General features: G+C 42.5%; 1 protein-coding gene across 6 annotated transcripts in view; it reads right to left on the bottom strand.

Annotated features, from left to right (window-relative positions):
* Positions 1 to 26,236, bottom strand: part of DIP2 (disco-interacting protein 2) — a 194,080-nt gene that overhangs the window by 48,015 nt on the left and 119,829 nt on the right. For 3 of the 6 annotated variants that reach the window (XM_019042407.2, XM_019042409.2, XM_019042408.2), the window contains exon 3: positions 6,579 to 6,743. The exons of 1 other annotated variant lie outside the window; for it this stretch is intronic. In XM_019042407.2, coding sequence (XP_018897952.2) covers positions 6,579 to 6,743 — 165 coding nt within the window. Of the gene's footprint in view, positions 1 to 6,578; positions 6,744 to 22,819; positions 22,934 to 26,236 lie in introns of all 6 variants that reach the window. 2 more of the 6 variants (XM_019042410.2, XM_019042412.2) reach the window with 1 other exon arrangement.

Here is a 26,236-nt window from a genome sequence, read left to right as displayed (position 1 = left end):
TGTTGAACCAATCGATATCGATACAATCTCACCTATTTGATGTATCGAAAATGATCTATGGAGGTTACGCAGAGCGCTGGTTCGCCTAAAGTTTTCGAGGTAGACTAGAAAATATCCTACGAGCAGCAATGATTAAAAGCAGTAAAACCGGTCAATATTACGGAAAGTGAATGCAAAATAACCATTGGCGTTTTCTGAGAGCTTAAGGGAAGTATAATGACACGAAAGACTATATGAATCGAGGTATGCGAAAACGTCCGATGTCCATTTTTTTGGATTTTGAGTTTTTTGGCTTAACGTCATCTTCGAGGGTAGGCGCATCTATGTGTAGACGGATTTGACCTGTTTTTTGTTTTTTCGCCCCCATTTAGGGGGTCGAACCTCAAAAGTATGCGAAAACGTCCGATGTCCATTTACGAGGGTCATCCAATGAGGTTCCCTACCTCTTATCTTCCAAACGGAAAGAGATAAATCAAATCGGTAAAAAAGTTCTTATAAGGCATACTCTAAGCTTTAAAAGAAGCTCAAGTTTTTGAAAATTGGTCGAGGGGTTCGCGAGGAAACTTAATTTTACTGCGACAACTTCCTGTCGCCGCGCGCCCACCTTCGGAGTCTGGATGCGCGGAGAGTCGATTATTTCAGACTTGGGTTTTCGCCGCTAAGCATCATATCAAAAAGAAATTTGAAGGTTTTTATTGAGTAGACCTTACCTTACTTTTTGACGAAGTCCCTGCCTCTGTTTTGACATTTCTGGTATCAATATTGCAGCTTCTTGATGCCTTCCGCGTAGAGGCTGGCTCTTGTCTTGGCACCGGAATCCGTCATTGACAGCGCTCTGTACTTCCGAATCATTCGGATTCCGCTTTCCACCGAGGAAGTTTTTCAGCTCAGTGAACAGACGAAAGTCACATGAGGCTGAATCGTAAGAGTACGGAAGATGGAGGGAAATTTTCTTATGCAAAGCAACTGATTCGGAAGTGTAGAGGGCTTGTCAATGACTGGTTTCGGTGCCAAGACAAGAGCCAGCTTCTACGCGGAAGGCATCAAGAAGCTGCAATATTGATACCAGAAATGTCAAAACAGAGGCAGGGACTTCGTCAAAAAGTAAGGTAAGGTCTACTCAATAAAAACCTTCAAATTTCTTTTTGATATGATGCTTAGCGGCGAAAACCCAAGTCGGAAATAATCGACTCTCCGCGCATCCAGACTCCGAAGGTGGGCGCGCGGCGACAGGAAGTTGTCGCAGTAAAATTAAGTTTCCTCGCGAACCCCTCGACCAATTTTCAAAAACTTGAGCTTCTTTTAAAGCTTAGAGTATGCCTTATAAGAACTTTTTTACCGATTTGATTTATCTCTATTTTTATTAAACTGACTACATTACGACTTTCTTTGAATATTTTCTTCGAGCCGATGACTTTAAATTCTGCGAAAACGGTACATGATAGCCCATGATTTTTGTTTAACAACCTGTATAAGTAATCGAAACTTTCCCAATCTTTTTTCAATTTTTAACTTGTTTAAGACGCATTTCAAAACCATTTTACTGACTGTAAATTTTTTATAGATGGAAAGTCATGATTAATGCTAAAGTTTCCGTCCGGTAAATGTATTACTCCAGTATTTGTCTTGTTCTTTCTCCTTAGCATGAGTTTTCCTGTTAAAAAGTTCACACTTTATTTTGTTTAACATCGATTCACCCTACTTTATATAATTACACTCGATTTTATGCATTCTAGGCAATCCTAGAGTAGAGCAAAAGAGTGGAGTGGTTGCGCGGACTGCACCGCCCCGGAAAATCCATTTTGAGACGGTAACTTTTGCAACGCTGGGGTGCCGTCTCGTTACGCTCTAAGGACAAGCTTGATACACGAATTTGTAGCATTTTGAATCTACTTTCATTTGAAAGGATCTACTTACTTTAAAGAATAGCTGAACAACAGTTACAAGCAAAAAACCATTAAAAAACGAAATTTTGAAAATTTTGGGCTATCTATGAGAACCCTGTAGTGACCGCAATTTTCATCAGAAAAATTTCAAACCGGGTTAAATAAGACCGAATTTTTATCTGCTTTCATGTGAGATCCACAAACTCTGTCTTAAAATCAACGGCTTTGGCGATAATAGCCGTAAAACGAGAGAATAACCTATTTTTGACCGTTTTTTTATCGGGGGGGGGGGGGGGGGGCTTGGAGGGGTCCCCATGATTGTTCGAGGGGGCAATTTTGGATTCTCGTTAAGGTCCCCCTATAGATGAGAAATTAAATGAGAAAAAAAGTTCTGCTCCCAAAACATGCGATGGTAGCCGAAAAACGAGAGAAAATAACCGATTTTTGACAGTTGTTTCGATTATGGAGGGGTTTTCGGGGGGGTCCCCATGATTGGTCGAGGGGGCAAATTTGGATTCTCGTTAAGAACTCCCTATAGATGAGAAATTATATGAGAAAAAAATTTCTGCTCTCAAAACGTGCGCTAGTAGCAGAACAACGAGAGAAAATAACCAATTTCTGACTGTTTTTTTGATGTTGGGGGTTTTCGGGGGGGTTCCCATGATTTGTCGAGGGGGCAAATTTGGATTCTCGTTCAGGACCCTCTGAAGATGAATAATTTCACCCTACTTTATATAATTCTAATCGATTTCATGCATTCTAGGCAATCCTGAACACATATCTTGAGGGGCAATCTCAAAGTATGCGAAAACGTCCGATGTCCATTATTTTTCTTCTTCCGCCGTCACGTAACTTTCACTGAAGCCTCGAAGAAAAGAGAAATATTTTTTTTTGTGTTACTGGAGGTCTGACATTATGTTTTACTCTAGTTTAAAGGTTTTTGGAGGGGTCAAAAATAATGGTTTTTGGGCAGATTTTTGCAAAGTATGCGAAAACGTCCGATGTCCAAAGCCCTTTTTTTACAATTACTCAGCACTGAATGGGAGTTGGAATGGGACACAGTTGTGTGCCTTTTCTACAACCCTTTACTAAGAAACACATGCCTTGATTTTCTTCAAAACGCCGATTCTAAAGGCCTCCACAGTTTTTTGCGGTTTACCAAGAGTTGATTTTTTGGACATCGGACGTTTTCGCATACTTCGATTCATATGAGGATTATGAACATTGCTGATTCTGATAGTCTACCCCTCGAAATTGGAAATTCCACGGATTCAACCCCCTTCCCTTTTCTCCTTTACGCCTTCAGACCTATTTCAGAAGTCGATCAAACTGTTACTCATTTCTAAGAAATTTTATGCGTGAAATCCCTGAAAATTTGGGAATTATCAATGCATCGAAGTGGTGGCAAACCATAAGCCGAAATCTAAACTGCAGGATTACTTAGAAGTAGAAAAATATAGGAGGATTATGTGATTAGGCAACCCGCAATCCTAGCTAATTTTAGCAAGTTTACACTTCGTAGCAGCTCCATTCAAGAGTGTGAATATGACTGAGGGAGATAAACAAAGGATTGTCCGTGTAGCAACATCGTACACGGATTCACATCGTTTTAGAACTACAATACTACAATATCCGTATGATATCATTGAACTGGTAATTAATTAAACGGAAAAAAAAAACTTCGGCTGTGGAAACCACACTTACAGGCTACATAGACATTCCGTCAGCGTTCCGGGCTCAGAGTCCGAAAATTCTGGGCATAGCAGCCGAAACAATCGAAGCTACGGCTCCAGCACCCAGAACTTTCGGCCTGTGAGCCCGTAACGGACGGTATGTCTACCTCTACATAGCCCGTAACTTTCCTTTCCAGTATGCATTATCTTTCAAAATTTTCCGAAAACGATCGCTTGAATCTTCTCAAGTCTCAAACCTCAGGTTAAAGTCTACTTGAAAATCAAACTAATCAATAGTATTTAAAAGACGGGTCATTCTACGTAACAATTTGGGCATATTCTCCCCTACAGATCGCAGATCGTTCGATTAAATTACCCAAGCAATGAGCAACAAAATTTATCAGCATTCAGTCACAGACTCAACGAATCAACGCGTTTCCCAGAAACCTCGAGGAAGCCAGGACTCCCAAAAGCCCGGGACGCCTTCTGTAAACCTACCGCACCGCAAACCCTCAAGCCACTCGCTCATGATCTGACGTACTCGCGCCAAGAAGAAACTACGCCCGAAAGAATTAAGTCAAAAGGAGCTACGTCCATAGGATTTGCGTGGCTCATACGCTCCTTCCGATTCGAATCATTTGCACATAGGCCCTTTCAGCATAATCGTTTAAGCACACGCCGCGGCTAATGTGGCAATTCCACGGATCGTGCGCCTTCAACCACTCGCCGTCTTATTCGCGCGAGTCACGAGGCTGAGGTTCGCCTCCGATAAGCCCCCCCCCCCCCCCCCCCCCCCCAAAGCTCCCTTAACCCCCTCCCGCGCCGTGCCCGACTTGACAGTCATTCAGAAAGTTGGCCCGATTCGTCTGACGAGAGCATTCGAGCGCCGACAATGTTAGGCATCCGAGAAATTCGGGAAGCGAAACCTCGTAAGAACCATAAAATGATCGTTGGGAGTTGTGTCTTTCCGACTGAGAAGGGCGGGGCGACGGGATACACGTTTCACTCGCGCTTGCGGCTCGCATTCGCAACAGCCGGCGAACAACGTGGAAGCGAGAACAATAGGCTATCGATATTTCCGCTTTTGAAGCTATGGCAAAGAATCGATGATTAAAGAAAGCCTCGATTGTCGATCCTCTCCCATAAGTCAGTGGCGTGGCGTGAATAATCGATTATCGATACCTCGCCATTTGAAGCTACGGTAAAGAATCGATTACTAAGGTGTTCGCTGCAAACATCCTGATAATCGATCTTTTTTCATAGGTTTAAATGGCACCACAATCGATATATCGCAATTCACGCCACGCCGCTGCCTTAAATTTAAACGTCAGATCAATCGATTCATCGCAAAGCACGAGAAGGCACTTTTGGTGAAAAGCGTCTTGTGACTGGCTTTTCCGACCGGAGCTGGATCCGAGCCGGGGGGTCGGTCGGGGGTTCGAGAGGTGCTCGAAAACTCCCTTGCCCGAGATCCGTCGGACCCTCGAGAGGGAAATGGGTCAATTTCGCGATTCGCCGAGTTATGTTCAGGTGATCGGTGCTAATCGATGGGCCAAGGATAACAGTGGTGCGAAAGCCGTATATCTACGCTCAAATTAACAGAAATCTGTAGCTGGCGCACTGAAAAAAAAATTCTCGGCATTTTTACCAAGGTCCGTTGGTACCTTTACCATCTCACTTTTTTTTACAAATTATTGCTAATTTTACCAAGACAGACTAGTAAGCTTACCTAAAAACCGGTATTTTTACTGTTTTTTTCAGGTAAGAATACCACTTTTATTGGTAATCAATTCCTGGTAACTTTGCCATTTTATCTCGGTAATTCTACCACATGTCGATAACAAATATTGGCGTTTTTACCGAGATTTCTCAGTAAAATTACCAATTCCATAAATGGTAATTTTACCAAGAAAAACTGGGATCAAATAGAACCCTGAATTCTTGGTTATTTTACCCTTTTCTTAGTAAATACACCGAGATTTTTTTTTTTAGTGCGACTGGATATCATTGTTTCCCAGACGAAGGAACGTAACCTCAATCTACGGTTACAAAACTGGCCATTTTAATTTTATTGACGAATATAACTGAGCAATGGAGCTTTTGCATGTATCAATAAATTGCAATTTGAGCACTGATTCCTGTGTAAAATTTCACGAGAAACACGATGGTGCCTCTGGTTTTCTCTAAAAGAAACCCCAAAACTCAAAAAAAGCTCTCAAAGTTAAAGTCGTAATGGAGGGGATATCCCACGCTATCCTGAGAGTCAATTTCTGTATCAAGTCAAACCATCCAAGCAAAGATAGGAGGCAAATACAGTACAAGAAAAGGGTTGCTACTTTGTTTGGGGACTCCATGACTGAAAATACGGCAATCGTGCTAATGCATTTGCTCCATTTGCTCCCTATCTTTGCATGGAGTTTGCCTTGATATACAGATGGACTTTCAGGGTAGCGTGGGATATCCTCTCCATTTTGGCTTCAACTTTGAGAGGTTCTATTTATTTTTACACAAGGAAGATTACTCAAATCGCAAATCTCTCACCCACGCAAGAGCTCAATTTCTGTCCAAAATTTTACCAATTTTTGCGTGAAATTAGAAGAAAACTCAGCGAAATTTTCAGATAGCAAGGCTCAACAATTTCTCTAAAACAATTTCGGCTCTGGTTGGAAGTAGTGTCCCTTTCTAGAGAGAGTTAAGACAACACGGCTCATGGATGTCACAAACGGGAATGAAGATTACACAGATTGAACGTTTTTCGCGATCTTTCATCAACTCATTCCCGAATTCCTGTCTTTGTTTCTTCTCTCATTCCGTTTGTTCCTTGCCGTACCCCCAATTCCCCGGTCCATCCCGGTTTATAACCTTTGCAATCGGTGAAAATGTAATCTTCAATCCCGTTCATGACACCGCGAAGGCCTAAAATACGGGAACCAATCAGAAATGGAATCGTATGGTCTTTACTCTCAATATAAAAGGACTCTAGTTGGAAGGAAAAACGGCGAAAGAGAAGCTAGCTTACCTGAGTGGTAGCGGGTTTCGTTTCTGGTGAGTCGGCGGTTGCCTTTTCGGCGGGCCCTTGAGGCGGGGCTCGAGTGGGTGTGTGGGTGTGAGGGGGGCGGCATCCCTGGGGAGCCCTGGACGCCCTGACCACCAGGCGGGGCACCTCCTGGTCCCTGGCCCCGGGCTAAGCATGCAACCAACATACAAACAACGGATAACATTCACCATTCCACCGGCACAAGGCAAACGCACAGAAAACGTGCAAAATCATACAAGAAAATAAAAGTAAAAATTGGCCACATAAATCATTATCAAAGCGACGAGAGTTCACAGTTCATGCAACCTTTCGAAAGGGACATAAAGATTAGTAAAGGGCGTTTGCAGAGATTTCTTAAGTGGATCTCCGAGGACAATATTGAGACTTATTTATACAGCCCTCCCAAAAAGTACTTCCAATTTGAGGGCGAAACCGTGGGTGGCGTATGCACAAAAACTCACTTAGGTATTTGCCACAGAGTACGTACAGTCGTAATGCAAACGAGCGAGCTGGCACCATGTTCTGCTCGACGAGTTCCGAGCCCGGTGTGCGCCGAGCTTTGGTCACTTTTTCGATACATGCTCGATCCAAAATGGCGGTGTGGAATACGTAGTAATTCCTATCTTCTTTGTTCACATCAGATGGCCGGGTACCCGTGTAATCGAAAACAATCGATCATGTATCGGAAAAGTGACCCAGCGCGGCTCACACTGCGGAGTCTCGGAATTCGGGACCTGGAAAATGCTTAAAAGTGACTCCAGCTCTCCCACATACTTACGACTCTACGTACTCTATGGTACTTGCTATTTGATGATAAAAAACAATTGGTCAATGGTACTTGTAAACTAAGGCCCAATCTTAAACCATTGAACATTTTGGGAAGAGAGAGACAGGCTGCGGGGACATCGGGCTGCACAGAATTTTATCATCCTTGTCAGGTGAAAATTTCTGGGCTGAAGACAGCATTTGTTAAATATTGAGCCGTTGTTCGTACAAAAGATATCGCAATACGAAAAATTACTTATTTAAGCAAAGAATGCATAGGGATCAAATCTGAGAACCTTTTAGGCTTTCGATGATAAAAAATGAATCTTTAAATTAAGAAATTCAAAAGGCTGCATGAAACTTGTGGAGATAGTGACAAATAATGGGTTAAAATTAATGCTAGGCGTGCTACCGCTTTTTACAGGGTGATTTTTACGAGGTTTTCTTTTCAATTTTTGATGAATAGGCTAACTCTGTGATAAAAATCGCACTAATGTGTGCGGCGTATCCTGTTCCTGGAGAGAAAAAGATCCAGGCCGTGTACTAAGTGCGGGTAAAAACAAAATGATCAAGTCAACTATACTTAGTACGCAGATACCTAGAATCTACAGGATACCCTATACGAATAACTATGATTTTGACCATGGTTATTTTGCTTTGGAAAGTACCATTTTTGGGTTATTTTAGGGGTAAATTTGGTTATTCTGAGGATTATTCTTGTAAAACCAATATAATTGCAGGGATTTTGAAACTGCTCGAAACATGGGATGACCAAATATTCATGAAAAAAATGCGTGATTAATGCGTGACATGTTAGGTGGCTATATGAATTGTTATTGAGATTATTTCCCAGATTAACTCCCTCTGTGAGGAACCGTATGTGCGGAATGCAAAACATGCTCAGTATACCTAATTAATTCGCCAACCAACATTTAAGAAAAAAAAATGATGAATACGGACTTCCAAAACTTAAAAAAAATTCTTACGCGAAGGCGAGGCGTGAATGATCGATTATCGATATTTCCTCATTTAAAACTATGGTAAAAAATCGATTATTGAGGTGATCGTTGCGAACACCCTGTTTATCGATTCTTTTTCGTAGATTTAAAAGGCGAATCAATCAATAAATCGCAAAGCACGCCACGCCACTGGTGTTACGTATAAAATGCAATTGGACTTTCCAATTGCAATTGAACCAAAAATATGCCATGATATGGCCTGGATTTCCAGATAAAGCTGTGCACCCTGCACAGAAATCGATTATTGTTCAGTGTGGGTTAGGTTGGTTCGGATCCGATCAGTTCGGTTCTCGCTACCAGGATGTTCCTCTCCACGTGCGCGCGGCAGTAGGAAGTTTGAAAGTTGGCGACGCCGTTTTTTCTCAATTTGAATCCATTGAAATTATCGATTCTAGGTGCCTCACAAAGAATCGATTGTTTTACATACACTTAAACGGAGAAAAAACAGTGTTGCCAACTTACAAGAATCGCCACTGGAGCGGCAACGTCTCCGAAATTACAGCTATGAGCCGGCGCACAGTGGATCGAGTCAATGGGAGAGGTCGGACACAATTCGAAACTTTAAACGCTTATAACTCCGTAAATACACAATTTTTAGGTTTTAAAAGTGGTTCCATTGGTTTCTCCGTGAAATTTTCCTGCAGAGGCACCTCTTAAAATATAAAATGTGACGAAATTAACATCAAAGCTTGTGGATTTAGTCAAAAGTGTCCATGTCCGACCCCTCTAATGGAGATGTTGCATGTGTGAGGGATTTGCGATTTGACTGTTGATTCTTATGTAAAAGTTCGCGAGAAACACGATGGTGCCACTGGTTTCCTCTGAAATCAACTCCCAAGCTCAAAAAAGCTCTCAAGTTGAGGCCAAAATGGAGGGGATATTCCACGCTATCCTGAGAGTCCACCTCTACATCAGGACAAACTCTCCATGCAAAGATAGGGAGCAAATACATTGACAGGGCTGCCACCTCATTGGGGGACTCCAAAACTGAAAACACGGCAACCCTGCTAATGTATTTGCTCCCTATCTTTGCATGGAGAGTTTGTCTTGATGTAGAGGTGGACTCCCAGGATAGCGTGGGATATCCCCTCCATCTTGGCCTCAACTTGAGAGCTTTTTTTGAGCTTGGGAGTTGATTTCAGAGAAAACCAGTGGCACCATCGTCTTTCTCGCGAACTTTTACATAAGAATCTACAGTCAAATCGCTAATCCCTCACACATGCAACATCTCCATTCCTACTTTTTTGACGAGTAGAGGCTGCTCTTACATGTAACACATGTTACTCCTGTACATTACATGTACAGGGGGTGTTACATGTGTAGCTCACACATGTAACACCTCCATTGTCTCGATCCGCTGTGCGGCGACCTGGAGCGATAAGAGGGGACATACGTTAAAGTCGAAATTTCACGTGGAATAATTTATGAAGAATCCCGGCCGTCCCATTCCGGGTCCCGCTCGGGGCGGATATTGTTACGCTAACACGTGGGGACGCCGGGACGGAGGAACTGCCCGAGAAAAGTGTTGCACGTCAGCTCGTAATTTAAAATTAGACGGCGGCCGCCTCAGACGACGACGCGCGACGACGAAAGAAATACGCTCAAGACCCGCGTAATTTTAAAACATCCTCTTTATGAAATTCCTCGTCGGAGATTTAGGGCGCCGGGGCGGGACGGGGCGGGGCGGGGAGGAGATGAAATTTTCAAATTCCCGCCAGCCAACGAAACGATGCGACGAGGAAGGCGCGTTCTTCGACGTGGTTCTTGAACGCCCGTCCGCCCGCCGGACCACGGCTCGCTTCGGTGATAAGAGGGACGTCGGGATGACGTCATAAATCGAAGGCGAGGGTAAAACAACTATTATCACGATCGCGACGTCTCAAAATTGCGTAAATACGTCCAATTTGTTATTTATTTATTTTTTTTTTTAAAAAAATATATACATATCATTACAGTATTCTGCGCAAAAGAAAGAAAATTGGGGGAAAATCAAACTTATTTTACTTATTTTCAGGGATTTATAATGTTCGTATGGGTTATAGTGCAAAACAATTTGCATGTATAATGTATCTTTAAGGTGAGAAAAAATCGTTCCTTAGCGGATTTGAGTCCGATTTGTAGTAATATAAACAAAGATACTTATCGACGGTGTAAGTCGGCAGTCACGTAACTCGGTTTGCGACGTCGCAGACACCCTGTCATACTTAATTTTGAAAACGGAAAACTACTCAACGGCAATTCTTTAAAACTGCCGTGATTTTTCTTCTCTGTGCGGAGAAAATTCTGCAAAAACTTCAACGAGTGATTTCCATTCGTTCTCCTTTAAAAAAATAACATAGTGGCGGAGATTTTCGGACACCGCAAACGAGATATGTGATTGCGGATTTACGCCGTCGTTTTGCGAACAATTGCTCCTGCAGAGGCAAAACAAATGTGAATCTTTGAATCGAAGTGAGTATGGCTGAGGCGCGTCATCGAAGTTAGAAAGAAGTTAAAATCTCGATACGAGGTTTGGATTTTTAGCATTCTCAGGGCTCTTAAAATTCAGAAAGTCATTCTATTGGTACAATCAAACAAATTAATAATGACGCATCTTTGATATGTTTACTTGTCAGGCAGGTCAATTGCGTCTCACGCAATCGTTATTAGTCTGAATGATTCGCACGGTAGCAAGAGGTGTGTCCGTATTTTGTTAATAAAGTTTTTTAGCGCCTGTCTGAAAAGTGACGGAGCATCTTGGATCGTACTCGCATGAGACTGCGTGACAGGCAAATAATAATAACTCAATGCGTGCCGATGGATTCCCATCGAATGAGTTGCCAAAGTTCATGACCTTTTAAGTGTATTTTTTTCTTATTCAAATAGATAAAACCTACATTTGATGAAGCAGAGAAAGAAAAAGTCCTAAACGGTGGCGAAGTTGAACTTTCGGGGAGTGCCACTTGATATTCAAGGTGGAGCACTGCAGTTACTGCGCAGAAATTTCAGAAACACGATGAGAAAAAGTTCTCTTAGACTGTTGTTCAATGATAGAGGTGAAAAACTACAAATGGGCGCTATTTGTCCCTCGGCTACGTTTTGACGAGCAGTTGACTCCTTCCGGATCGCAATGCGATCATAAATTCGGGGAGTGAAGTAATCTAAATAGGATTTTAAGACTTCAAATCTTGACCTTTTTTGAATACTACTCAACTTCCTGAACCCGAAAAAACATGACAAAGAAGTCGACCACTCCTCATAGCATCATCACATCTTCGTTCAGATCCTGATTTTCAGACTTCCCGCTGTGTGATTCAATTTTGCTCGTGAAATTTTAAAAAAAAGTCATTTTAATTCATACTTTATTTCACACTTTACCTAAAGGTCCATTGTGAAAATTAAAGGACGCCCCGCAAATTCAATAAAAAATTCACGGTTTAGACCTGCTAAACCATATCTGCTAAACCTATCGTAAATGTTGCCGCGCATGCCTGTATGCCTACTTCCCTAGCGATTCCCCACACTAGAAAAAAAAAAAAACACATTGGATCTAGAGTCCAGACTCTTGAAAACATTGACAAGAAAAAGGACTCTTGATTCAATCAGATTTAAGCTTAAATCAAAAGGAAATCCGCTCGAATTAAGAGGCTCGGTTCTTGATTTAAGCAAAAATCCGATTGAATCAAGAGTATTTTTTCTTGTCAATGTTTTTAAGAGTCTGGACTCAAGATCCAATGTTTTTTTTTTTTTTCTTTTTTTTTTTTTTTCTCCCAATGCACGGCGATTTAAAAATCATCCTTGTCGAACTTGGCTTTTGACCGAGTGATAATCCGCCGTGGCGTTTTTCCTCTGCGTGCGAAGTGGAAAACAGAAGCTGTGATCCGTGCGGGTCATCCGCCTCCGGCCGGGGCTCGCTGGAATATTTTCATCGAGGCGTTAGTCGGTTTAATGATCAATCTGCTTCTGTGTTTGATGGATCTGTGCGATTAAATTTGACATGGTGCTTCCACCATCCGTGGGCAAGCACTCTTTGAAGTGTCCAACGATGAAACGCGCTGCGAGCTCTGTGCCAAGAAAACCTCGAGCCCCGGTTGCCGCCGTGGCTAGGAGCCGACGTCAGGTTTCCATGGATGACTAGCGACGAATTCCCCTAATCATAGAATCTAAATAGATTCGAGTCGCACTAACAAGAGTGTCATATACATTTTTCTTCAAAAAGTTAACCAACACCATGCCACCAGCATGATTTATGCATACTTTTGACACGATCAGTGTGCTGATTGTTGAAATTTATAGACAAAGCTAGAGACAAAGAAGTCATAGGGAGTATGGAGCGATCCTATTGGTATCCTCAGGCTGAAGGTGCCTACGTGGGTTATCGTAATACTTAGTATATTATTTACCTCCTTTGTCCATTGCAACCACCCGCTTCCACCATTTAGATCACGGCATTCTCTCCCCCCCCCCCCTTTGTCCATAGCTTTGTCTATTACTTTCATTAATCAGACCGCTGGAGAGAAAATTCACAATATTGCATTGCGAAATTGTCGGACCTTTCTCAGCATTGGAAAAAAAACACATTGGATCTAGAGTCCAGACTCTTAAAAACATCGACAAGAAAAAGTACTCTTGATTCAATCAGAATCTAGCTTAAATCAACAACCAAGCCTCTTAATTTAAGCGGATTTCGTTTTGATTCAAGCAAAAATCCGATTGGGTCAAGAGTATTTTTCCTTGTCAATGTTTTCAAAGGTCGGGACTCTAGATCCAATGTGTTTTTTTTTCCCTAGTGTATCAACTCCATTATAATCAGCCCGCTGGAGAGAAAAACCACGATATTGCACTGCGAAATTGTCGGACCTTCCTGAGCTTCCTCCTACTTTTTCAGGACTCGTCCCTCTGTATTCACAAGAGGATCCACAAAAAACTTCTTGCTGACTCCTTACTGAAAACGAAAAACGGAGGAAACCCGGCAACACTCCGGCAGTAAAGTAACGATCAGTTGCCCACACGAGCTCGTAACAGGGCGTAACGGAGCGTAGGGATACACGGAGAGGGAGGCGGCGGGGGGGATGCAGAGGAGGTCATTACGATGGCTACTTATCACAATTGATCGGGATCGCGCATTCGCAAGCGTATCATCAGAGTACTTACCTCCGATCATGACGGAGCACCACGATCCGCGCCGCGGGAAGAAGGACGTAAGTGCCCATGGGGGTTCGCTGGCACTTGGGTGCTTCTTTGTGCGGCGAAAAATGAATCATCGGATATCGATTTTCACCCATTGGAGCCATGGTAAAAAATCGATTGTTAGGTGTACCCTGAAAATCGATCCTTTCCCGTAAGTTTAAATGGTAGAATAATCGAGGCACGACACGCCGTTCATTTGCCAGTCGCACTCGCCTACATAACTACCACATAAGGGGTCCGGTGCCATTGCCTCGACCTTCACGCCCCTCCCCCCCACTCCGTCAGTTCACCTCTGACATAAATGATGGGGTACGGCGCGGAAAGAACAAGTGCGAAGGGATTTGCGCTTGTGGGGAGTGGGAATGGAGCTCCAGGATTGGATGGTGGCTCCACATGGTGTTGATTTGACATTAGAGAATGCGTGTTATGTTGCTATGAGAATGTTTTGGATGGAAATACGAGGATGATACCTGAAAAGCTTGATCTGGATCGTACGATTTTCTGGCGTGGTAAGGATGCTGCGCGTAAAAATTCTTTGGGACCGTAATTTATAACGCTAAGTCATTGAAATGATAGAGGTGCTGAACATTCAGATCACAGAAACCACGAGGGATTAGTTCTGATCAAGCTTGTTCCACGGTCGCAGAAAATTGTAGAACGCACAAGCCGCGGGAGAAATCTCGGAAGATTCTCGGAATACTTAAATTCGTACCTTATCTAGCTGTCCATGGGGGGTTTGTCAGTGGCACGGGAAACTTTCGTGGACCACAGCTCCATGGGTGCAAAAACTTCTCCACCGCGCGACCGAACGGGTCGCGATCGGTCGCGTTAGAAAATGGAAAGGCCGAAAGGGCGTTAAAAACAGTGTTATTAACTGGGAAAGCCGGCAAAATCACATTACTTCGAAAACCTGCGGTAAAAATCTCGTGCTTTTCGTAAAATCGCGGTGAAAACAAGTATTTTCCGGAAAATTGCGGAAATGTATACGTACTGAGTTATGAAAAAGCATCTATTGGTATATCTGAGGAAGATTTTTTTCAGATGGGAAATTGAAAAAAGGGAAGGTCAAGACTTCCTGCACCCCTGCAACGGTCTTCCGTCGGTATTGGAACCAATCTGAATTTATTTCAATACAGTTAGACGACCTTCGGTCCAACCGCAACTGCTGGCACCTAATTAGCTGGTACCTAAATAAATTCTTATAGTAGATTGCTCTAAGCTTTAAATTTTAAATGTTACATTTTTAATCATATCTCAAGCTTTTCAGTTTATCTTGTGAGAAATTGCCATCCTGTACAACACAGAAAACGTGCAGAGCTCGTTGATTTACGAGAAAAGAGCAACAGGACGGTTTGCATAAAACACTCCTATTCAGAAAGGGACACTCTGGAGTGTCAAGTCGACCACCTTGAGCCTCCTGGAGCGAGTGTCCAATGACAAGCTTTGCTTCCATGACTCGGTGCTCGGGGCGGGCCGGGGACCGGGGTCATGATCTAGACCCCCGCGGATGACCCTCGGCGGTGACGTCATCGTTCAATCATCTTGAGAAACGGGACTACGCGGCGCACGACACGGCTTCGTCCCGTCCCGTCCCGTCCCGCATCCCGCGTGTGTACGCTGACCCTTCCACCTACGCTTGCCATATTGCCGCCAAAAACTGCCGATAAAAAGTATAAAATAGTATGCTACAGTTTCAAAGTGTCACGGAACTTTTTTCTTACAAATTGATGGATCCAGGAAAATATTTCATGGAGGTAGGTCAGTGAACGAGGTATAAACGAAGACCAAATGGGTCTGTTGCGCTGATCACAGAATCGTGTTTTTTTTTTTTTTTTTTTTTTTTTTTTTGAATCGTGTTTTGATGCTTTATTTTTGCAGATCAGCTAAAAATAATAAGATCTGTACGAACAGCAACTTCCTTCGTTGAATATTAACCGAGATATCGCGCCTTGGAAAACTCGATTATGACGTCATCCACCGCGGTAATACATACCATTTGGATTACATTTTGCAAAAAGGAACCAGGAGAATTGCAATGTTGCGAAGATTGTGCAAGTTCATCCTTTGCAATACAACTTTAGAAATCCTAAAAAAATATGAAATTTACATGATAAAATTTCTGTCCTAAATTTACAGTTTTTAGCGAGTGAAATAAAAACTGCTTATATATCTTCCAATGCAAAAGAGGTTGCACAATCTTAGCAACATTGCAATGCTTCTGGTTGCTTTTTGCAAAATGCGATCCATGTTATGCACTACCGCGGTGGATGACGTCAAAACCCCAACCTTTCAAAGGACGATATCTCGGTTAATATTCAACGTAGAGAGTTGCTATTAGGGCAGATCAAGAATCAAGCATCAAAACACGATTCTGTTACCAGCGCAACTGGCCCATTAATAAAAAAATGTGAGGCGCTTCCATTTGCAAATTTACTGGACTGAGTTGCCTGCAGCGCCTTGATGCAACTATTCGTGTACCACGTATGTGCGTGTTGCTTGTTCAAAATTGAAGGCGCTTACTCTATTCTCACTTCTTCAGAGATACACGACATTCGTCAGTTTTGGCACTCTAATAACAGTACAGAACGTGTAAGGGAGAGTTCTACTAGTTAGCGACATGAGGCCAGAGTATCGAAGACCAACAAGGCAATCGGTCATTCTAAAGAAGACTTAAAAAAATATCCAGCTGTCTTGGCGCATATGCCAGGTAACAGCTTTCATCAAATTAACGGGGATTATTTCAGAGATTCGACAACCGAGTCCCGATACAAATTGGTTACATGTTGAGATGCTCCCACAGATCTCTTTGACCTTTTCTTCTTTTACTTATTTGACGAGGCTAGTCTGTAGGTTCTCTCGTACAAGTCGAGAGTTCGTTCATCTGGTTCGCCGGTCATGGTAGGACATCGTGGGCGAACAGATGGACGATAATAAAAGAGTGTAGATAAAGTTAGCATTAGTGTATCAATAGTTCTTGATACTAAACGATAAACACATTTTCTGAACGTTAGAGTTAGTTAGTTTAATATATTTTAAAACGTTCAGCGTCACAGGCTATTAACGTCTCTACAGAGAATTTCAAAAGAGTTACGATGTGAAAATTTCGAGGTATATATACAAATTTTTGAAAATCAAAAGGATAAAATCATCCATTGCTTTGGTGTAAATTGCACTGGTTAGCTTATAATATTACTCTTGCGCAAAATGACAATGTAAGAACTGAAAAAAACATATCGATGGTAAAACTCCAAAACTATGTTTCTCGTAAACCGTGTTTTAAAATTTCCGATCCCATTTTACTTATTTGAAAGAGAAAAAAATCAACATCATTTTTTAAAGTTTTCATAGAATTTCCTTTGCACAAAGAGGAGATATTGCTGCCATTTTTAAGAATTGCCGCTGAGGAGATTTTCATTTAAGAAATTAAATATGACCGGAGGTCTGCAACGCACGCCTTTAGGACGGCTCTTTCTCTCTTTTTGCGGAATTTCTACACTTTATCAGTACTCCCGGACCGCCCTTGAAAAGTCATTACTATTTTCAGAAATTCCGGAAATTTTGGACTAGTAGACACCCTGTTTATGTAACGGGGCTGGAATGGAACCCTGGTCTGATCCAATGTAATCAAACAATTTTGAACGAATCTGCAGCTGGAAAAAGTTCATTTCTGGGTTAATATTAAGTAAAACTTCCGGTAAAATTAGGAGCTTGGACAGAATTCTGCGGCAATGCCCCTCCGTGAAAGCCAGCGTGAAATTGACGGAATCCTGGAAACCTGCCTTCCGATAAAACCAACGGACGAGGCTACAAGGATGAACGAGTTCGAAGGCCGTAATTACGAGCGTCTTCGACGGGAAGTTTTTCAATTAATATTTCTAATCGATAATTTACGCCCACAAAAACAGTGATTGCACCGGGGTCGAACTTATATTGAGGCGCTCCTCGAAAATCCTAATTTCGCTCGGAGATGCTGAGTTTCCTCTGAAAAAAACAACGGATCATTAGGCCGGCGCGCCGAGTTCCGAACTTTTAATTCCTCATTTTTCTCGCTTACTGAGCCTCATCTCATTTCAATTTTTTTTGCCTTCGACTCGGGGCGTCTATTTGAAACCGAAGCCTTCAAACTGGGCCAACGAGACTCTGAAACCAGGGCTCCAAGTTGTGATATTTTTTAAACACTGAAGATTTTAGAATGTCTGATAAAACTAGAATCAACTAACTATCAACACGGAAATTTTTGACTGCTCACATGTGACCATTCGCGGTAAAACGGATCATAGTCTTCGTATGCAAAATGTTCAATACCGGGCTGAATATTGAAATTGATAGACGAAGATATAAACAATAATGACAAAAGAAAGATGGAGCGAACCTATTTGTTGAAACGGGTGGTTCGAGTGGACTAAAGGGGAGAATGATGAACTAACGATATAGGGTCTCTCGTGTGATGCCGTTAGTTCGTCTATTACTCACCTCATTAATCCTCTATTGCAATCATCTGTTTCAACCAACAGGCTCGCTACAGTTTCTCATCGCGTTCTTTATCCATCAAAACTTTGCCTATCAAGTTTTTAAAAATCAGCCCGCTGATTGAGTTAGGCTAATTAAGATCACGAACGTCGAAATGGAACGAAAAGTGGCCGTGAATCTCGTGATGACAATCTCTCTGTCAATCTCGTGATTGACCTATAAAATTGTGTACTAGGGTACTGTTAATGTATTTTTCTTGCGGATGAAATACGGCGAAGTATTCGGTAGCTCACTAACTTCGCAACGGAATTTTTTTCTCCTCCCTTTCACCCAACCTGCCCTCTATACAGGGTGATCCTCAAGTCTAGATCCCTTCCTCACCTCCTATTACATCTTGAACGGTCGTATTGAGAATAAAATGTTGGTTGTATTCTCCGATACTGGAAAGTAGTACAAAATAGCCTCATTGATCGAAGAATATTCTGAAAATATTGATTCTACTTATAAGTGTAACCGTTCAGAAGTTAAAAACAGGGTTGCCACAGGATTTAGAAAACAAAATTTCCTGGCATTTCCCTGATTTCTCTGACACATTTTGGTGAAATCCTGACAATGGAGATGTTGCATGTGTGAGGGATTTGCGATTTGACCATTGATTCTCATGTAAAAGTTCGCGAGAAACACGGTGGTGCCACTGGTTTTATCTGAAGTCAACTCCCGAGCTCAAAAAAACCTCTCAAGTTGCGGCCAAAATGGAGGGGATATCCCAAGAAGCTATCCTGAGTGTCCACCTCTTCATCAAGACAAACTCTGCATGCAAAGATAGGGAGAAAATACATTGATAGGGCTGCCACCTTACTTGGGGACTCTTAAACAGAAATCACGGCAACCCTGTCAATGTATTAGCTCCCTATATGTGCATGGAGAGTCTGTCTTGGTGTAGAGGTGGACTCTCAGGATAGCGTGGGATATCCCCTCTATTTTGGCCTTAACTTGCGAGCTTTTTTTGAGCTTGGGAGTTAATTTCAAAGGAAATCAGTGGCACCAACGTGTTCCTCGTGAACTTTTACATTAGAATCAACAGTCAAATCGCAAATTCCTTACACATGCAACATCTCCATTGAAGATATGCCAGATGGTTTAAAATACATAATCAGATAGTTGTTTTCAGGCAAAATGTGTCATTTGAAACGTCCAGGCTTGATAATTTGTCCCTGACAGTTTCGTCATTTCCCTAGACTGCTCAAAATTCCCTGGCACTTTCTGGTTTTCCTGATATTCCCTGACTGTGGCAACCCAGTAACAAAGGGGGTGGGGGGTGTCCGGACTTTTGGCTCACCCTGTACATCTCCGCGTGTCAATTGAAGTGGAAGAACTTGGGAGGTGAGTGCCCGTCGTGTCATGTGACTGCGTTGTGCGTCGGTCACTGCGTCAATAATTCTTCCGGCTCGCTTGACAATTCGCCGGTGACACGGTTAAACTCCCCGCAAATCCTCGCTGAAACCCCGCCTCGGATCCACACGTCCAAGGGCCCGCGGTATCCTTCGCCATCATCGTCGGTCGCTCCATTCTCTCGGCTCGAGAAGTTTCCGCTTCTTACACCCGAAATATTCCAGCTCCTAACCGGAGAAATTGGAACATAATCCCGATAAAACGAATTTCAAAAACGACCTAGATATCGGTAGTTATGTAACGTTCAAGGGTAGAATATTTTCGAGGAAAAGCTGAGAGCTCTGAGAGGGGCATGGTAACTTAATACTGCGGCGCGTTAGCACATACGCGTTTTTGCATAAATTAACTCATTTTTGCGGAAGGATGCTCATTTCCGAACATTCTTAGCTATCTTGGTCCGATAAGGGATTCTGAAGACTGACAGCGGCAGTGTTCTCATGTCTTCCGTGTTGGAAGATCATGGTGTGTGCTAAAACAGGCGGGCTAAAAATCGGTACTTTTACAGGACTTTTTCAGTACATTCCCAAGAAATTCAGTACCTCCAATAGACAATTTTCGAAAAATTTCAAAAATGTGAATTTCTTGCTCGAATTGCGAAAAAATGACTAAAATCCCGGACCACCTTCCGTTATTCCGCACTTTTTCAGAACTTCCGGACCGCCCTGAAAAAATCAGTACTTCTTCTGGACTTTCAGGAAATTCCGGACTTGTAGATACCCTGGGAATTGTTCTCGTGTCTTCCGTGTTAAAAGATAGGCTGCTCTTTTGGGCCCTATACGAGCTCCAAATTTCGACATACCCATACTCTCCCGTAACTCGTGTCTTCCGTGTTAGAAGATAGGCCGCTCTTTTGGGCCCTACGAGCTCCATATTTCGACATATCCACACTCTCCCGTATCCCGTGTCTTCCGCGTTAGAAGATAGGCTGCTTTCCTGGGCCCTACGAGCTCCATATTTCGACATATCCATACTCTCCCGTATCTCGTGTCTTCCGTGTTAGAAGATAGGCTACTCTTTTGGGCCCTAATAGCTCCATATTTCGACAGATCCATACTCTCCCGTATAGGTCCTCTGGCTGCATACCCCAGCCCAGCGACTAAGGTGCGCCAGGATGCTGGGAATTTGCATAAGCCTCGGTGCGGGATCGGCAACCCGGCGCGTAATTGGCACCGCGCGGAGTCCTCTCGGTCTCGTCCCGGGGGAGGGGGGGGGGGCTGCTCGGCGGGGGTTTTCTGGGCCCGCGAGTGTGATTGTAGCCGCGGATGGAAGCGGTGCCGGTGCGGTCCGTGTGTGATCCGTCTGATGTAATGCAGCGCGGACACGACGCTAACGCCGTCAGCTTTCTTCCGCCAAGGTCATTGTACCCCTGACCTTTGGGCCCACGCCGAGGACCCGCCTCGCCCTCCGCAGGATCCTCTCCGGGCCCTACAAAAGCACCAATGCAAATGCTGCTGGGCCAAATGGCACATCCAGGCCACGGGGTACGGTGTTAAAAACTTAGGAGGGATGCCGAAATCACACGCTGAATGTGGCATGAATGTGGAAGTCATCGGCCTGATGCCTGACTTTTGCGGGCACTGGAAAAAAAAAAAAAAAAAAAACACATTGGATCTAGAGTCCAGACTCTTAAAGACATCGACAAGAAAAACTACTCTTGATTCAATCAGATTTAAGCTTAAATCAAGAACCCAGCCTCTTAATTTGAGCGGATTTTCTTTTGATTTAAGCTTAAATCTGATTGAATCAAGATTATTTTTTCTTGTCAATGTTTTCAAGAGTCTGGACTCTAGATCCAATGTATTTTTTTTCCAGTGGGTGTCGTGCAAAATTCAGCAACGATTCTCAGCGACCATCGGATAATGTCGGATTTGTCTGAACTATTCGAATAGATTCAATACAAATCTGGATGAAAATAAGTCGAATTGAAAATAAGACAAAAATGTTCAAATATTCTAGTCCATACATTCATAGAGAGTTAAAATAGTCAAGAAAACACATCACAGGAAGTATAGGAGAAAATTAAACGAAAATGTATAACATAAAGACTGATTGCATGAGCTCCATGGATAAAATTTCATGGCATGCTTTGCACGCATCATGAGCTCCTGTAGAACGTAACCGCGAAAAAATTGTGTTGTTTTTTTCTGGCATTAGAAACGGGGAAAAAAACACGAATTTACTGTTGGCAAATAAGTGCGGAGAAGATAACACGGATTATGTTACAGGACAGGCATAATACTCGAAAAACGAGTCATCATGCTAAAAACCAGACGAGAGGCTGAAACAAAGGGTTCACACTGCGATGAAACTGATTTCAACCAATGGCCAAGAGCGTCGTAGATGGTCGAGTGTGATAAAAAGTTCATTTAGAGAGGTCATCTTGACAAAAGCGACGAGAAATTCAAACAGTAGCGAGCGAAACAAAAAGAATGCATGACTCGAAATAAAAGATACGTTCTCCAAACGGGACGAAAAAAAGAAAAAACCTTGACGAACAGAAAAATAAAATATAAAGCATCATCATTCAACAATACGATTAAAATCTATGAAAAAAATGCCAAAAAAAGAAAAAACTAACGCAAATTCTAATGCAAAGAGCGAAAGTAAAATCACTGACAAACAACAAACAACGCAATATGCTTTAAAAGCAGTGCAACGTAACGGAAAAAAAAAATGAATATCATTCCATGATAGTTGAACAGCATTAAGCAGAGTCTAGACTGTGAGTAAATGAACAGAGTTCTCCACAAAAGTCGAGCTGTGAAATGCTGTTCAAGTATTGTGGTTTTCCCACCCCGTTTTGGGCCAATATTCGGCATAGGGTGGTGAAAAATACGCTGCTCTTACGATATAACTACGGGACGAAAATTCCGAACAGTTAGCAAGAAAAGTACAAAAATGGATCATTCAGCACTGGAAAAAACCCCGGCATGATTATGCGAGTTTCCGGAACACGGTAAAGTTACCGAAAAACGGTAAAGTTACCAAAAGACGGTAAAGGTACCGAAAAGCGGTAAAGTTACCAAAAGACGGTAAAAGTACCGACAAACGGTAAAGTTACCAAAAGACGGTAAAGTTACCAAAAGACGGTAAAGTTACCAAGAGACGGTAAAGTTACCGAAAAACGGTAAATTGAACACGAAGTCCTAGTGATCGGCAACTCGGTGGAAACTTACAAATTCACCGGGGGTTGTTTTTCATCAGTGTGGTGTTTTCGGGGGCCAACAAAACAACGAACAAAATCTAGGGATGCGCAAGCTACGGGGCAAAACGAGGGGGGTGCAAAACGGAACTCGGTGCAAACGTGACACGGAAACACTCTGACACGGGGTCGTTCGCGTGCTCTACCTGAGTGGTAGCGCTTCTCGTTGTGCGTGACGCGTCGTTGCGTCCGCCTCGTCCGTTGCTGCTGCTGCTGCTGCTGCGGCGGCGTCGGGTGTTGCATCCTCCCGCTGCCAGGCGCTGTCCAACAAACCACACACCAGATCATTCGTTTGCCTCTACAGAAACGGCTACTGATTAATCATTCGCTCACAAGATCGAACATCACGTGATCTCTTCCGTGGAATGAGGTTCCTTCGAGAGTCAAAGATTCTCGATTCAACCGAAAAAAATTCAGTCTATGGTGAACATCGAACTTAGTCGGTCCAGGTAACCGAAGCTCACAGAAACCGAATTTCGGTTCGACTCTTCAAAATTCGTCGTTCCTCTGACGTAAGGACGTATCTGGGTAGCATAGAGTTATAGATACGGGGCACAGAGCTCACGCAGAAATTGAGACACGCCCCTACGTCAGAAAAGCAACGAATTAGATTCCTATGCTACCACGCTCAGGAAAAACGCCGTATAAACCTTCGGGCGTTGCCAAATTTCTTTTGATAAAACACGACTTTCCCGATAAACTTATGAATAATGCTCTACCAATTTTTTCAGATAATTTAGTTCGCAATTTCACTCGAAGTTCCTGAAAAATTCAGGGGAAATGATTCGTAAATTTTCTTACAAATAAACATTTCAGTGAAAGAAATTTAGCAACTCTTGAATGTTCATACGGCAGTGTGGCAAAAAGCCTCGACCAGAGTTCCCATTACATGTCCGTCAAAAGTTCCGGGATTCGGACATTTTTTGTTCCAATTTCTCCCTCTCCAAGATCCGTCAAAAGTTCCCGGATTCTTTTTAGATTCCTTCAGAAGTTCCAGAAAATGTAGAAAATCCGGAACACTTCGGGAATTTCCAAACTTTCGGGAAAAATTCGGAAAAATCTCAAAAGTTCCGAAATTCGATACTAGTTCCGGGAAATGGGAGCACTGGCTTCGGCAACCTGAACCGAATACTTTGGGTGGGTATCCGAACGGAACAAGTTTTTTGAGTTTCGCTTCCGTCATCAAGCAATATGACAACCAAGGGGCGAGGAAAGATTCCGATTCCTCATTCCGTTTGCTGCGGGCGATATAGGACCACATGCAACGCAGAGCGACGCTACAGTGCCCCCAAGTCGCACAGTAGTAGGTCGGAAACTCACTGGAAAAAAAACACACATTGGATCTAGAGTCCAGACTCATAAAAACATCGACAAGAAAAAGTACTCTTGATTCAACTAGAATCTAGCTTGAATCAAGAACCAAGCCTCTTAATTTAAGCGGATTTCGTTTGGATTCAAGCAAAAATCCGATTTAATCAAGAGTATTTTTTCTTGTCGATGTTTTTAAGAGTCTGGACTCCAGATCCAAGGTGTTTTTTTTTCAAGTGTACGGTTTTCTCCTGTGCGGCGGAGGAGCGCCGCTTGTGGTATTCCGTTTATTATTAGACCATTAGAAGCGCACACGAATGATCTGCGAGTTGCTATCGTGATCCATCCTCGATACACAATAAGCAGTCTCGCAGGACCCCGCGGGACCCCTCCGTGAGCCGCTATCAACATGTGCAACAATAAAATAAATAAATAAATTTTAAAAAAAATGAATTCGAGGTCTAGGACCCCTTATCTGCACACTAGAAAAAAACCACATTGGATCTAGAGTCCAAACTCTTAAAAACATCGACAAGAAAAAGTACTCTTGATTCAATCAGAGTATAGCTTAAATCAAGAGCCAAGCCTCTTAATTTAAGCGGATTTCGTTTTGATTCAAGCAAAAATCCGATTGAGTCAAGAGAATTTTTTCTTGTCAATGTTCACAAGAGTCAGGACTCTAGATCCGATGTGTTTTTTTTTTCCAGTGACACGCTGAAAAATCGGGTTAAGATGATTTTCCAAGCAAATGCTTCGAAAAGGCGGAACATATCACCGCTACCCATATGAAAGAACGTAAGGGCCGTTAATTAAAAACATAACGCTAAATCTGGGATTTTCCGATGTCTCTTCACCACTCGTAACGCGATAGTGACGTTATGTGACGTTAATAGTGACGCATGGAATTATTCTTTAAAAAAATGAAATTTTTGGAGTTGACTTGGCAACCTTGGAATGAACTAACGTTCCTTCATCCAGGAAGCGATGATATGCTTTGAAGAAACACCGAGTTCATTGAATTTGCAGAAATCACGGTGACGTCGGTAACTGCATCGGTCGATTTTGAAACCTCATAGGTCAATTTCCGGATGAATAATACATCCCGTAGGACCGTCTTTATTTTAAGATTTATGAAAAAATGGACATAATCGGTTTAAATATGGACAGTTTTGACTATCTCGAGGTTTCCTCCGGTTCCAGATAGCATCCTGATAAATTCGTAGAAAAAACCGTTGCGGTTACGAGAGATAAAGTTAATTTCGCGGAAAACCGCTTTGACTCGCTTTGATGATAATGCTGGTCCTAACAACGCTGACTTTAGAAATTAATTTAGACGTGGACGTATATAAATACTTGATCATCTTTGAAGCATCTGAACCAAGTTCTTTCAGGAGGCGGAAACTCTCGATTTTGCAAAAGCAGCTTTTTTGCTGGACGTTTGACATTAATCATAACGCTGTATACCCAAATGGCGCCAAAGAATTTTAATATTCCAATTTGTTTAAACTTTGAACAACACAGGGTGAGAATAGAATACTCCTACTTGAGAGGGCTGCCAAAGTCATTGTAGTGCGCGATTTGACTCAAGTAGACTTAGGAACTTCCTTTAAGCGGGAAATTCAAATTTTTCTTAACCAATGCTGGGAATAAAAACGTTGAAAATCTTGGTTGGGAGATAATTCCAATAATTTTTGTAGCGCAAATTGTCTCGTATTACGTTCGATTTTGTGTCAGAATTCTTAAATTCGTATCGTGTCTAATGGTCCATTGGCTACTATCAAACAATTAAAACATCAATTTTTCGATAACGGAGTGAAGATCGCAGCTTTTGATTCTCGGTGCTTCAATCATTGGACTGCATTTTGCAATAAGAAAGGACAATTTCTGGCTCATTCGGAAAAATACTCATGTACATACACTGGAAAAAAACACATTGGATCTAGAGTCCAGACTCTTAAAAACATCGACAAGAAAAAGTACTCTTGATTCAATCAGAATCTAGCTTAAATCAAGAACCAAGCTTCTTAATTTTAGCGGATTTCCTTTTGATTCAAGCAAAAATCCGATTGAATCAAGAGTATTTTTTCTTGTCAATGTTTTTAAGAGTCTGGACTCTAGATCCAATGTGTTTTTTTTCCAGTGTAGGGAAACAAATAGTGCATACGTTGTTTTGTAACTGAGCAAGAAATTGTGATTCCAAATTGCAAAATGTAGTTCAATATAAGGGCGGCTTCAGAAGAAAGGCCAAGGGAGCC

This window comes from Bemisia tabaci, chromosome 3 (assembly GCF_918797505.1).
Source record: "Bemisia tabaci chromosome 3, PGI_BMITA_v3".
NCBI classification, from domain to species: Eukaryota; Metazoa; Arthropoda; class Insecta; order Hemiptera; family Aleyrodidae; genus Bemisia; species Bemisia tabaci.
The sequence above is the reverse complement of the archived record's forward strand: the minus strand, read 5'-3'. Positions and strand labels throughout refer to the sequence as shown.